The sequence below is a fragment of the Prunus persica genome, chromosome G5, assembly GCF_000346465.2.
Source record: "Prunus persica cultivar Lovell chromosome G5, Prunus_persica_NCBIv2, whole genome shotgun sequence".
NCBI classification, from domain to species: Eukaryota; Viridiplantae; Streptophyta; class Magnoliopsida; order Rosales; family Rosaceae; genus Prunus; species Prunus persica.
This window is the reverse complement of record NC_034013.1, coordinates 3,288,446-3,300,933: the sequence shown is the minus strand read 5'-3', so window position 1 is coordinate 3,300,933 and position 12,488 is coordinate 3,288,446. Positions and strand designations below refer to the sequence as shown.

Sequence of the window (12,488 nt, the reverse complement as noted above, 5' to 3'; positions counted from 1 at the left end):
TGGAGATGGTCTAAGCTGCAACACCAATTTCAACAGCTTCACCACTTGCAAAGGACTAAGTTCAGTAGAAGAGATTTTTTGGGGTTTGAAGTTCAGGCACAAAAATAGTTTGACGAGCAAGGAAAGAGAGTCATGTTATCATTAAAATTCCACACTTGATATTGGCAAAAATTTGTAGAGAACCAATTTAACTGATATCCCTCCTCCCCCTTCCAACGATTGGGAAAAAAAGGAAAAAAAAAAAGAAAAAAGAAAAAAGAAAAAAAAGAAATCCACGAACCCTTTAAAAAAAAAAAAAAAATTACCGTAGACGTTGCCATGAGTTTTATTATAAATTTATTTATTTTTGTCTGAAGACCGATATAGTTTTGTTGCAAAATTTCTCTCTTATGAAAAATAAATAAAATAAAATAAAAAACCCCATTTTCTTGCATAGCAGGCATATCTCAACCTTCACTCACAGCACCACTTTCTTATCCAAGTTCTCTGTTTTCCTTTAACCAAAACCGAAATGGTGGATACAACAATTTCTACCATCACTTGCTCTGGTTTCAGTTTCTCGCAAAATCCAATCAACACCTCACAGCTCTCTTCCCTCCAGAAACTCTGCAAACCCAAATGGAGTTGTATCTCATTCTCACTCACCGACCTTTATTTCCCAAGTCCTCGCCTTTTGTTCGGAAATGGCCGCCACCTAAAGACCTCTTATAGTCCCAAAGTCTCCTCCCAGAGTCTCTCCACCATCCCCGTCCCCAGCAAGAACTACGAGGTACCCTCTCCCTTGCTTCTGTGACAACTTTTTTTTTTCAAAGAAGGAAAAAAAAGAGGAGTTTTCTGCTGTTTTTGAATTTTTGATTAAAAAATTATAATTTTTCATCCTAGGTTTTTGCTTCAGTGCTGAGTCTGGAGATGGTTGAATTACAATTGCTGAAAATGAGTTCCCTTTGCAAATTACTCACAAGAATATGAGTTCCTTTGCAACTTCTATTTGAACATATGTTGATAGACTCTAATAAGAACTCAAGCAAAATTCTTACATAGATTAATGATCCCTTTTCCTTGAGTGACTTATGTTTTTTTGTTGTTCTTACACCAGTTGGATTTTATTTTACCTCATTACAGTTTCTTGATGGTTCTTCTGAGGTGGAATTGAGATTACAGCTTGGGGGTCAAAATATCCAAAGCAGTAGAGATATTTTTGTGGATGCAAATGGCACCTCATTGACAATAAAAGTACAGCACTCTGGGTCTCTTATCACACATATGGAAACTAATCATCTGTTTGATAAAATAAAGCCTGCTGAAACAATATGGTTTGTGAAACTTAAAGCACATGAAATTATATAACAATGTAGATCACTTGTTTAGATGGGTAATTCTTGTTTTGCGCAGGTATATAGATGATGATGAGCTAGTTATAAACTTGAAAAAGCAGGATCCAGAATTGAAATGGCCTGATATTATGGAGTCCTGGGAGTCTCTGACACTGGGATCTATGCAACTTCTGAAAGGAGCATCAATTTACATTGTTGGGGATTCAACTGAAATCAACCAGAAAGTGGCTCAAGAACTTGCAGTTGGTCTTGGGTATGGCTTTTTGTTCAAAACTATTTTGAAGAAAAGATTGGGATACATCTAATTGTTAATTTCAAGCTTCCCCAAATTTCACATGTAGTTATAATGATTCTGTTACCATTTTGTAGTTACATCTGAATAACTATTTAACTAGCTGCTAGTGAGGGTAGCTGTTTATAGTGGGAAGCAAGATTCAATTGCATGACTGTAGGCTCTGTCCCCATATTCAAATATCTATAAATTTTCCTTGGTTTGATTTTCTGAGTCTTCCTATATTCAGTAGTTTTCTTTGGTTCATTTGGTTTTAGATATACACCACTGAGTACGAAGGAGTTGCTGGAAACATTTGCCAAGCAGAGCATTGATTCATGTGAGTATTTTTTTGGTTCATTTGTCAAACCTCAACTCACTATCCTTTCTTCCTTTGATCTACAAGCTCATGAGTCATGACGTGCACATTATTGAAACCTGAACTAGCTGTGACTCTGTGACCAATGTCAGTACCATCCTTGTCATCTTTCTTCCCGGGGTGTGCACTAAATGAATCACCAAAATTTTAGGTTATGTGCAATATAAGTTCATAACTGTAGTAGAAAACAATTCTGTTGTGAATGATGAGGGTGATGGCTAACCAAGCATTAACGTAGTACAAATGTGTAAACAATTTATGCAACAATGAGTTTACATTATTGTGGTGGGCACTTGTACCTCTGGTGGTTGAGAGCATTTAAACCCCCCTCCCCATGCAATGTCTTAGTTTGAATCTCCCCTCCCCTTTGGTCTCCCTTGTAACTGAAACAAAAGTTTTCATTATTCTGTATTAGACCCCTCTGGTGCAAACCAAATGTGTCTACAACCTTTGATTTTCTTTTCACTAAAACAGGAATAATCCTTTTAATTTTCTACTATATGATTGAGTTCTTTCCTGTACTTATGAATTCTTATGAATTATAAATTGACTGTCTGACATAGGGTTATAACAAAACAACGTTAAAAGTGAATTTTGATTTTTTGGTGTTGTTTTCATTATCCTCTAAGTTTTTTATGAATAAGTTGGAAAATTGCTTCTGTTCCTATCCAACCTGTGTTTTCTGCATCAGATCTCTATGCTGTCTTCATATTTACATATGATTTTGTCTTCCTCACTGTTATTAATACCTGCCTTCAATAATATTTGTATTTACCTCATTTATCCGTTAATCACGTCCTATGATCTACTTGTGGATGTTTACTTTACCCAGCACTCTATTCGAAAAAAATGATCTAATTGCTATTAGTTGCCCTGTATTTGTTTGATTGGAATGAAACAAGACTTGAAATAAGTTGATATTGTACAAAAACTATCACCTATTATTAACAAGTTTAATCAATTTTAGGGCTGCTTGCTGAAGGTTCTGACTCTGTAGCAGAAGCAGAAAGTGCTATATTACAAAGTTTAAGTAGGTACTATATGTCAATAGAATTTAATTTTCCTTTTTTTTTTTTAGGGGGGGGGGATTTGGTTGGAGGGGGGGTTGAAAACAATGAGCTTTGTTGGTATTGCAGTCATGTTCGAGCAGTAGTTGCAACATTAGGAGGGCAGCAGGGAGCTGCTAGAAGGGCTGGTAAATGGCGCCATCTTTATGCCGGATTTACTGTCTGGCTGTCCCAAACTGAAGCTACAGGTAATTTCTCTTTGATCATTTCTTCATTGATTTTCTTTCAACAAGCAACTGGTACTGCTGCCATTATCTGTCATGCTTAACGTATGATTGTACGTTATTTTCTAGTATTATTAAGAAGCTATGCAGGCTGATTAGAGTTTGCAATAAACTTGATATGTTTTGTTCGTTTACCATTGTTCTCAAAAGCATAATTCATTGCAACTGAAAAAAAAAAAAAGCATTAGTCATTGTAACTGGAAAAAGAAAAAGGAAAAAGCAGAAGTCATTGTAATTTGTAACAAGAACAGAAAAAAGTGTAAGTCATAAGGATGTGGATCAACAACTATTCTATATTTTACCATTCCCTCATATGTGGGTCTCTTCCCATCCGCACGTAAAATTCAACATAAATTGGGAGGTTATGGTTGCTTGAATCCAAACTCAGGATTTTCCACCCTAATACCATGATAAATTTTTCAGTTTACCATTGTTTATAGAAGTATAAGTCATCACAAGAAGGGGGCGAACAATTATTTTGTATCTTTTTGTCCCATACTTCACTGCAAATTCACGGATCTCTCCATTTTTTAATCATTTTCATATGTATCGGAGTCTTTCAATTTCAGTACAAGTTATGCTTGGATCTGTGTTCATAGGGGGTTTTCATTGCGGAGTGCAAATTAGTTATTCGTCAGGATATGCGAGCCTTATCTCATAGAATTGAGTAAGCATCGAACTGTTTAGTTGCAGCCTCTAATGTTCAAAATTTGTTTAACGGTCAGAATAGCTCTTCCTACTCGCGATTGAACATAAATTGAGTGGTTATAATTGCAAGAGTCCGACCTTAGGATCTCCTGCTCTGATGTCATGATAAATTTTGTTATTGTACCATAGTTCTCGAAAGCTTAAGAAGTTTGAATGTCAACCAATTGTTGTTTTATATTCACACAAAACTGAATGAACACATGGTGAATGAACACTTCTTCTGATGTAGAACAGCCCGTAGGTTTTAGAGTAAACACTTAAGCAATAGAACAGAGAAGAAATAAGACATCAAGGAAAAGAATTAGAGATCAAAAAGACGAAGGGAAAGGGAAGGAATCAGAGAGTTTAAAGTAAGGAAATTTATTCATTAATCAAGCCTGCCTTAAAAGATTAAAAACAACTCTATTTATAGAGGCAAAACCCTTTTTAGTCTAGGAAAAGGAAAAGTAAACTTTAAGAAATAGGAAAGCAAATTAACTAGTAAGAGATCCTTCAACAACAAGGAATCTTTAAGAATTAGGAAAGCTAATAATAGGAAAACTAATCCAAGTAGAATTAGGAAAATAATAATATGCATTCTGCATCATCTTCACTATTCATTCTCATGGCTGGCTAATCCATGTGTTTGTGGCATAATGAATGAATGGACACTTCTTCATTATTCACACTTCAAAGCTTGTTGCATTTCAGTTCCATCGTATGAATGGAGTCAGTAATTCTTTAATTTACTTAACAAAAATAATTTAGTTTATCATAGACAGAATTCCAATTTCCTGTTATACTTAATTTTCTTCTTTCAAGAACCTCCTCCAGACTTATCACCAACTGAGTATTTATATGATGAGGTTGGCCTACATTGTTTACATGGGTCATAGCCAGCAAACTTGTAGGATGGGGCAATATGCTGATAGTTGTAGAAACAGCCTTTTTTCTAGCCCTACATTGTTTAAACTTTGCTCCTGCATTAATATTGGTAGATGAAGACCTTTGGCCTGGGAGGATCGGTATAAGGGTACATTTTCTTACATGTAACTACCTCTATATATGTGCAAGCAGTCATTCTTACCCACAGATAGCTCTAGCCATTGGAACCAGGAAACCATCTTTAGCAATGATGATAAGACATTACAATTAATGAACTTAGGTGCCCGTGTGTCACACATGGGCTTTCCTTATGCCAAATTCTCTTATACTTCCCTGTCCATACCCAGCCATCTGTATAATTTCTGGAAGATAATGGTTCTTGTTTACTTTGCGTCTATAGGACCATGTGATACATTGCCAGCTGATGGAGCTTCCGACAGATTGGTATTTAGGAAAGTATTAGGGTATTGCGTTTAAAGAGTTTTTTAACATCTACTACAGAAAATTAATTTATGATAAGTAACCCATTTTACAGTTCTGCATATGACACCAGAGCATTTATTAGTATGAACCCACCATGTGGGTCTGTGTTGGCTAGGTTGTAAAACATTAGGGTATCCTTCTGGACCTGCCCCCTCCATCAGCTGAAGCGCCTGGCTCAGCTTATTAAACCCGGAGCTTCCAATTTGAGTTATACATACTTGTTACAATGTCAAAAGGTGATCTCAACTCAAGCTATAGAACTGATTGAGCATCAAACACATTTGGTCTCACTAATTGAGTAGTTAAAAACCAAATTTTGGGATTGAGGCGCAAAAGATAAATACTTCTGTCAGGCATTGATAAAATGTAAAGGCAAAAATGAAGCATCTAGAGTTTATGAGTATGAGAAAAAGATAAACTGCTCTGGAACCATCCAATTCAACTCTAGATTTAATCAGCCACATCTGTAGCGGTAGCTCATTTCTTTGTTATTAAATTCAATCAGAATGTTTCTTCATAAATTCTCTACGCAGATGAAGATTCAGCAAAGGAAGAGGCCAGGAGTCATATTAAAGATGGCATACTAGCTTACTCAAACGCAGACGTGGTTGTCAAGCTACAGGGTTGGGATACAGATCATACTAAAAGTGTGGCAGAGGGATGCTTGAGTGCCCTTAAACAATTAATTCTATCAGACAAGAAACTTCCAGGTAAGAAGAAATTAATGATATTTATCCTTTAGACATTGAGCTTGCTATGCTACAATGACTGTTCCTCTAAGGACTAACTTGAAGCAGTTTACGCAACTTCTTCTAACAAAATGCTAAAAATCGAAAGTTAATTAACAAAAACCCATTCTTGTTTATAGGCTTCTTACCAGGACATCTAATCCTGACTTTGGTTTGCAAGATGGGAAGCTGTAGTGGATGTCTAATTACATCTTCCTTATCTTTGACACAACTAAAATTACTCTGAAACTTAAAAACTGAATTAGGATTCTTTCACTGTCATAATGTTTATAACTTTTTTTGTGTTTACTGTGCACTCACTCAGGAAACAAAGTAGTTGTGCCGCTATTTGTTCTTTTTGGTCAGATGTGCTGTTATTCTTTAGGGGGTTTTCTTTAGACCCCAAATGTACTCAATTATTTCAAAAAATTATATATAATGAAGCTACTGTTTTGCAATTGTCTATCTTTTATTTTATTAACCCTCAATTCTTTTTTATTTCTCTAACCAAAGGAACTTTATTATGTTTTAAAAAAGAAAAAGAAAGCCACGGTAGATAATGCCTCTGTACCAAGGAGGAGAGAGGGAGAAGCCTACTAGCCGAGACGTCGTTTTTTTAGATTATTGTTCACTGTTTTGTTCAAGGGTAAGATTGGATTTAAAAATTACAAAAAAGTGGAACGTAACTAAGCAAATTTGGCTGACTACATAAATAGAACTGCACATATTTCTTCCATCAAAGACCTGTTGTTTTGAAGATCATGAACACTCTGAGGTACAACTGTATTCTATAGTAGAGTTGCGTTGCTTATGCCATTGACCTTAAATAAGATTGTGAAACCTCAAAAAGGTGGCAACTTTGAGAGTTGGTATTGCTTAATTTTGTGCGCACCCATTTGAATCACATTGAACTGAATGGTCAAATATAGATGTTCAACCCCAAGAAGCCTCAAAAACATTCCAAACAATACAAAGCTGATGTTGTTTTTATGTATGTAGACTGTCTGATGCCTGTTACTGACAATCCTTTTTGTTCGTGGTCTATTTTGAAGGTAAGAAGAGCCTCTACATAAGGTTGGGCTGCCGAGGTGACTGGCCAAACATCAAGCCTCCTGGTTGGGATCCATCAGCTGGAGATGATGTTTCTCCTAGTGGATTCTAACAGTAATTGCACGACATTAACGATTGTAGGACGATTGTCCTTGAAGATGTTTTGGTTGAGTTTGGACATAGCCTCGTATATGTATCTCACCGTTGTCTTTTACTGCAGATGCTCGTTTTCTTTTAAGTAAACCATGGAAAAAGAAATCACCTTTCTTGTAATTTGCTTATAGTTTACTCTGCCGGGATACAAGCTATCTTGTAAGTAATTCATTATCATGCAAACACAGGATACAAAAGTAATAGAAGCACCATTGGGAAACAAATCGAATTAGGTGAAATATTGACCTCATCTATCTCGAGCTTCACTAGTCTGAACTAGATCAAATCTTGTCTCTTCATGGTATCAGAGTCATCATGTCACAAGACTTGAGCAGCAATGTCGATCCTTCAAGTTCTTGTTCATTGTTTAAATGTTGTTCATAACTAGGTTCTTCGACAGTTTTCCAAATAATGTTAGTATTTTTGTTAAGTCAGAAAACTACGCCGTTGGAGGAGGATAGAAGATGAAAGCTCAATATGGTCCCAACTAATCAATAGTCTTAATTATCCCTCGCTGGAATCTGTTTAGCACCTTAATAATATAATTAGGGTTAATTACAATTTTGGTCACTCGGTTTGGCTCGAAATCAATTTTAGTCACCAAGATTTCAATTTTTCCGATTTCGTCATTGTACTTGCAATCGTTAACAAATCAGGTACAAGCATTCATTTCCGTCAGTTTGGTAGGGGCTTTATTGTCCTTTTGTCCCAACCCACCATCAGAAGCTGTGTAAAAGCTCATAATGTAGAGAGAAGGGCTTTTACACGAGGAAATGAGCCCATTGATTGCTATGTGCACTTACCAGTCTTCATGGCCACACGGCTATTTGATTGATCACCAAACCACTCACATTCGCCACAATCTCTCTCCTAGGGCTCCAAATTCCCCAAATTTCTCATAGTTTCTAACCGAAAAGGGGGTCAATTGGGATTTGTGAGGCCAAATTCCTAGGTTTTCATTGACCTATGACAAACGTGAGGATTCGGGAGAGGTGGTGCTGGAGCTGATTGTGAGAATTGGGAGTGAAGATGATGTTTACACCATAATCAACCGAGCATATCCATTCTCAAAGCGACTAGCACCAAAGGCAGACAAGCCTTCTTCCTTGCTGAAGGAAGACACTCTTCCGAGGTGCCAGACACCTACCGAAGCTCCCAATTGCTGAAGCTCCCAATTGCCGAACCTAATCTCCAGGACACGTGCCACCACCACAGCCACTTGCACAAAGTCCCACATCGGAACTTTGTGCAAACCTCCTACTTCACTTCCCTATAAATAGGGAACAGTGCCCAAGTAAAAAGGGTAACTACTTTCTCACTTTTACTGTTACTCTGCCAAAGTTACTACTCTTAGCTCACTTAAGCATCGGAGAGCCTTCGGCCGGCACTACACTGGTGTCCGAAACTTAACGACTATTTCTCCTACTTTGTCTTCTGTGGGCTTCTCCCTTACCGAAGGTCCTCACCTTCTCCCCTCCTGAAGACAATCCCCTTCTCTCTAAGTTGACCTCCCAAAAAAAGCATCAATAGATGACAAAGGCAATTGCGGACCGATTGAGGGTTTTGAGGAGCCGATGGAGCCCTATTTCCTCTTTCCCAAAAAAAGTTAGCGTCTTTGTGGTATTGGATTCAGTTGGTATTGATGGTCATGTGCTTGGTTTTGTCGGCTGGGGTTTTTGTCAAATGGGTTGTGTAAGGTTTATATTGGAGTGTATGAATTTTTTGTTCTACGTACAATTAACCTACCTCTGGTGATTCTGCTACTGGAATGGTTTTTGATTGATAGTTTGCATTGCTTTTATAAAATTTTACATGCAATGTGTTTCCTTGTTGTGCATTGCTCTCAGACTCTCTTGCTCTCAGATTCTAAGCTTTTACACAAAGAAATGGGCTTTTACACGGCTTCTGATGATGGGTTAGGACAAAAGGAAAATAAAGTCCTTATCAAACTAATGGAAATGAAGACTTGAACTTGATTTGTTAACGACTGCAAGTACAATGACAAAATCGGGAAAATTAAAATCACGTTGACTAAAATTGATTTTCAGTCAAACCTCAGTGACAAAAACTGTAATTAACCCATATAATTATAATAGTAAAGTACCTTGAGGATTGAAGTCAATCAACACAACTGATAAAAAATCAATGTTTTATAACCTATTAAAATTTTGTTAATTACCATAATCACCAGTTAAGAATAGTGAACCCTTTGCATGTTTAGCCCTTGGTGGACACCTATTAGAATAAAAGAAAGGTTATAAGAATTAAAAGGTGATAGGACCCGTCCCGAATTCCTCGGAATACGTGATAGATCCTATGGTTTTTTCGACATCCAACCGATGTCAGGTCCACTTACTAATTAGAAACATCAATATCCCCTAAAACGAAGGAAAAGAGGGCCAAGGCTTCTACTGAAATTTCAGCGGAGTCTCCCCTGAAAAATGGATTTTACCAAAATTTTCAACCAGTTAAAAACACAGTTTAAAATCACCAAACTTTAGCATGTACAAAGCACATCACACACAACAAACAAAAGACCTCCAGCCTTATAACCAAACATTTTATAAAACGTTCTTGCTTTTGAACTCCTTTGTAAATCCATGCACCTATAACAAATATCATAATAGCAATTAGAAAATACCTTTCTCCTTCCAAAATTAATTTCACACTTAGAACAATACAAGCACAGCTCAAATAGTTTATTTTGCGGCTGCACCTAGGTTAAACCACATGCTACCTACGTACCTTTTTGTAAGGGATTAAGCCACACGTTATGACAAAAAGAATCACAATTTAGAAACATACAGATATTGTCCAAGTAAAACCCATAATCTAATTTAGATTCATTCTCAACTTCAATCCACACAAGGCATATAACTAAATATTTTAACAACTCCTTTCTTTCCATGACTCAACTCAAAACCATTTCCCTATATAAACTCACAAATACTATGCGTAACTCCTTTAAAACTAACCAATTACTCTGAAACTCGAGTTATTTTTTCAAAATCATTTCTTTCCCGCAACCATACCCTATCCAAGACGTATGTTGCAAAACAACACTGTCCAAACATCAAAACTATGATCACGCCTATGCAGAGCACTCACCATGCACATGCTCAAGAAACCCCAACCCAGAAACGGATCCACATATTTTCCCACACATATATATGTATATATATATATATGCACACCTCATACCATCATCATATACCAAGGGAAAACAATCCAACACGGGGATTGTTTGACTGAACCACATGGAAGAATCCTCAATTAACCATGTGGCTAGGGAACAAGCTGTCCAACCGAGGGACTAGGCTCACCAGCCCGAACAGCAAAATCCTCAATACTCGTGCGTCTGTGAAAAGTCCTACGCGCGCAGACTGCTCGACTAAGGGCCTACAAAACACCCCACCAAGGGTGTCCGGGTTTTGACATATCTAAGTATCCATATCCACTGTTTCCAATTATTAGTATCTAAGGGGAGGTACATATGATAGTACACATCATGTACCGGGGGAAAATAATCCAACACGGGGATTGTTTGACTAGATCACATGGGAGAATCCTCAATAACCATGTGGCTAGGGAACGAGCTGTCCAACCGGGAGACTGGGCTCACAAGACCACACAACAGAATCCTCAATACTCGTGCGTCTGTGAAAATTCCTATGCACGCAGACTGCCCGACCAAGGGCCTACGAAACACCCCGCCAAGGGTGCCCAGGTTCCGACATATCCAAGTATTCATATCCACTGTTTTCAAGTATCAGTATCTAAGGGGAGGTACATATGATAGTACACATCATGTACCAAGGGAAAACAATCCAACATGGGGATTGTTTGACTAGACTGCATGGAAGAATCATCAATAACCATGTGGCTAAGGAACGAGCCGTCCAACTAGGGGACTGGGCTCACCAAACCACATAGCAGAATCCTTAATATTGGTGCGTCTGTGAAAAGTCCTACGCGTGCAGACTGCTTGTCAAGGTCTACTGCACACCCGATCAAAGGTGCCAGGATTCCAAAGTAACCAAGTGACCAATGTTTCCAAATAACCACTGTTTTCAGTATCCAAGAGCCGGGGAAGTACATATGATGGTGCATTTCACAAACCTATATATATAAAATAATATACCCTCCCTTAAATCAATTTTTTTTTCTTTCCAAATTCTCAATATTCCAATATACCCAAATATTTATTCATAGCATAGATATCAAACTCCCAAAAGCATAAATTCCACAACCCAAAATATTCATAGTCTCAATAATCAAAATAATCAAAATAATATAAATATGCAAGACAATCCATAAAACACTTTCATAATCCAACCCCATATCACCCAATCCATATATTTTAATAATAACCATAATAACAACAATAATCCCTAAAAAAAACCATCTCATATTCCGATAAAATCATAGTCAAAACATATATCAAATCTCATTTATGCATGCAACTCCATATTGGAAAAGTAATGCTCATTTAAAACAATGTCCACTCACTTCCTAATAATCACAGTCGAGTCCCAAGACTCGTTTTCACAACAAATCAATCAAGTATCCCATAGTCAGATATCAAAATAATATCCATTTTTACATAAAATACTATAAAATAATATCATAATCCCAACATAATCAAAATAACTCAAATAACAATCAAGACTCGTTTATAAGGTCATTCTAGTACTTCTCAAAGGGTGAAACTATCTCGGAAGGCTCATGGTCAACTGAGAGATCAAACTTCCCATATTGGTCAACTGGGCCCACGAGACCACTTCCGTTAGAACCAGCTCGACTTCCTTTTCAAACATACACATATATTAATTTAAGATGTCAAAATTTAAGCATGATTTTATAAGAAAAAAAGGGTAATGAGCCCAACTTACTTGAGCATAATAGAGAATTTTCCCTTAAGCAAAAAACTAAAATAATTCATATTTTCTTTTAAGAGTCATATGATTAGATTAAAATATGAGAAAAATACATCTCTTCAATTATACATTCAAGCTTTTCTTTTTAATTTAAAAAATAATCCACATCCTGGTATAAAAATTATTACTAAAAGCTATTCTCATTATACTATTTACTTATGAAAATACCTGTAGGATATCTATAAATGCCTGGAGAAGGTTAAACAAGCTAATTCAGATTTTTTGCAATAAATAATGATCAACCTTTGAAGCAGGATTGATATGAGTTATCAATCCTGAGATGTGCAAAG

General features: G+C 36.8%; 1 protein-coding gene across 1 annotated transcript; it reads left to right on the top strand.

The window, feature by feature from the left end:
• Nucleotides 321-7,500, top strand: LOC18777636 (probable inactive shikimate kinase like 2, chloroplastic). Its single transcript, XM_007209160.2, has 8 exons — nucleotides 321-769; nucleotides 1,123-1,313; nucleotides 1,393-1,587; nucleotides 1,884-1,945; nucleotides 2,952-3,018; nucleotides 3,121-3,239; nucleotides 5,864-6,040; nucleotides 7,111-7,500. The coding sequence occupies exons 1-8, from the start codon at nucleotides 512-514 to the stop codon at nucleotides 7,218-7,220; spliced, it is 1,179 nt and encodes a 392-aa protein (XP_007209222.1). The 5' UTR covers nucleotides 321-511; the 3' UTR covers nucleotides 7,221-7,500.

Excerpts from the sequence above, each read along its gene's own strand:
- LOC18777636 (XM_007209160.2), top strand. The coding sequence starts at position 512 with ATGGTGGATACAACAATTTCTACCATCACTTGCTCTGGTTTCAGTTTC. Across the intron at positions 770-1,122 it reads TCCCCAGCAAGAACTACGAG|TTTCTTGATGGTTCTTCTGA; the intron begins GTACCCTCTCCC and ends ACCTCATTACAG. Across the intron at positions 1,314-1,392 it reads AAGCCTGCTGAAACAATATG|GTATATAGATGATGATGAGC; the intron begins GTTTGTGAAACT and ends TGTTTTGCGCAG.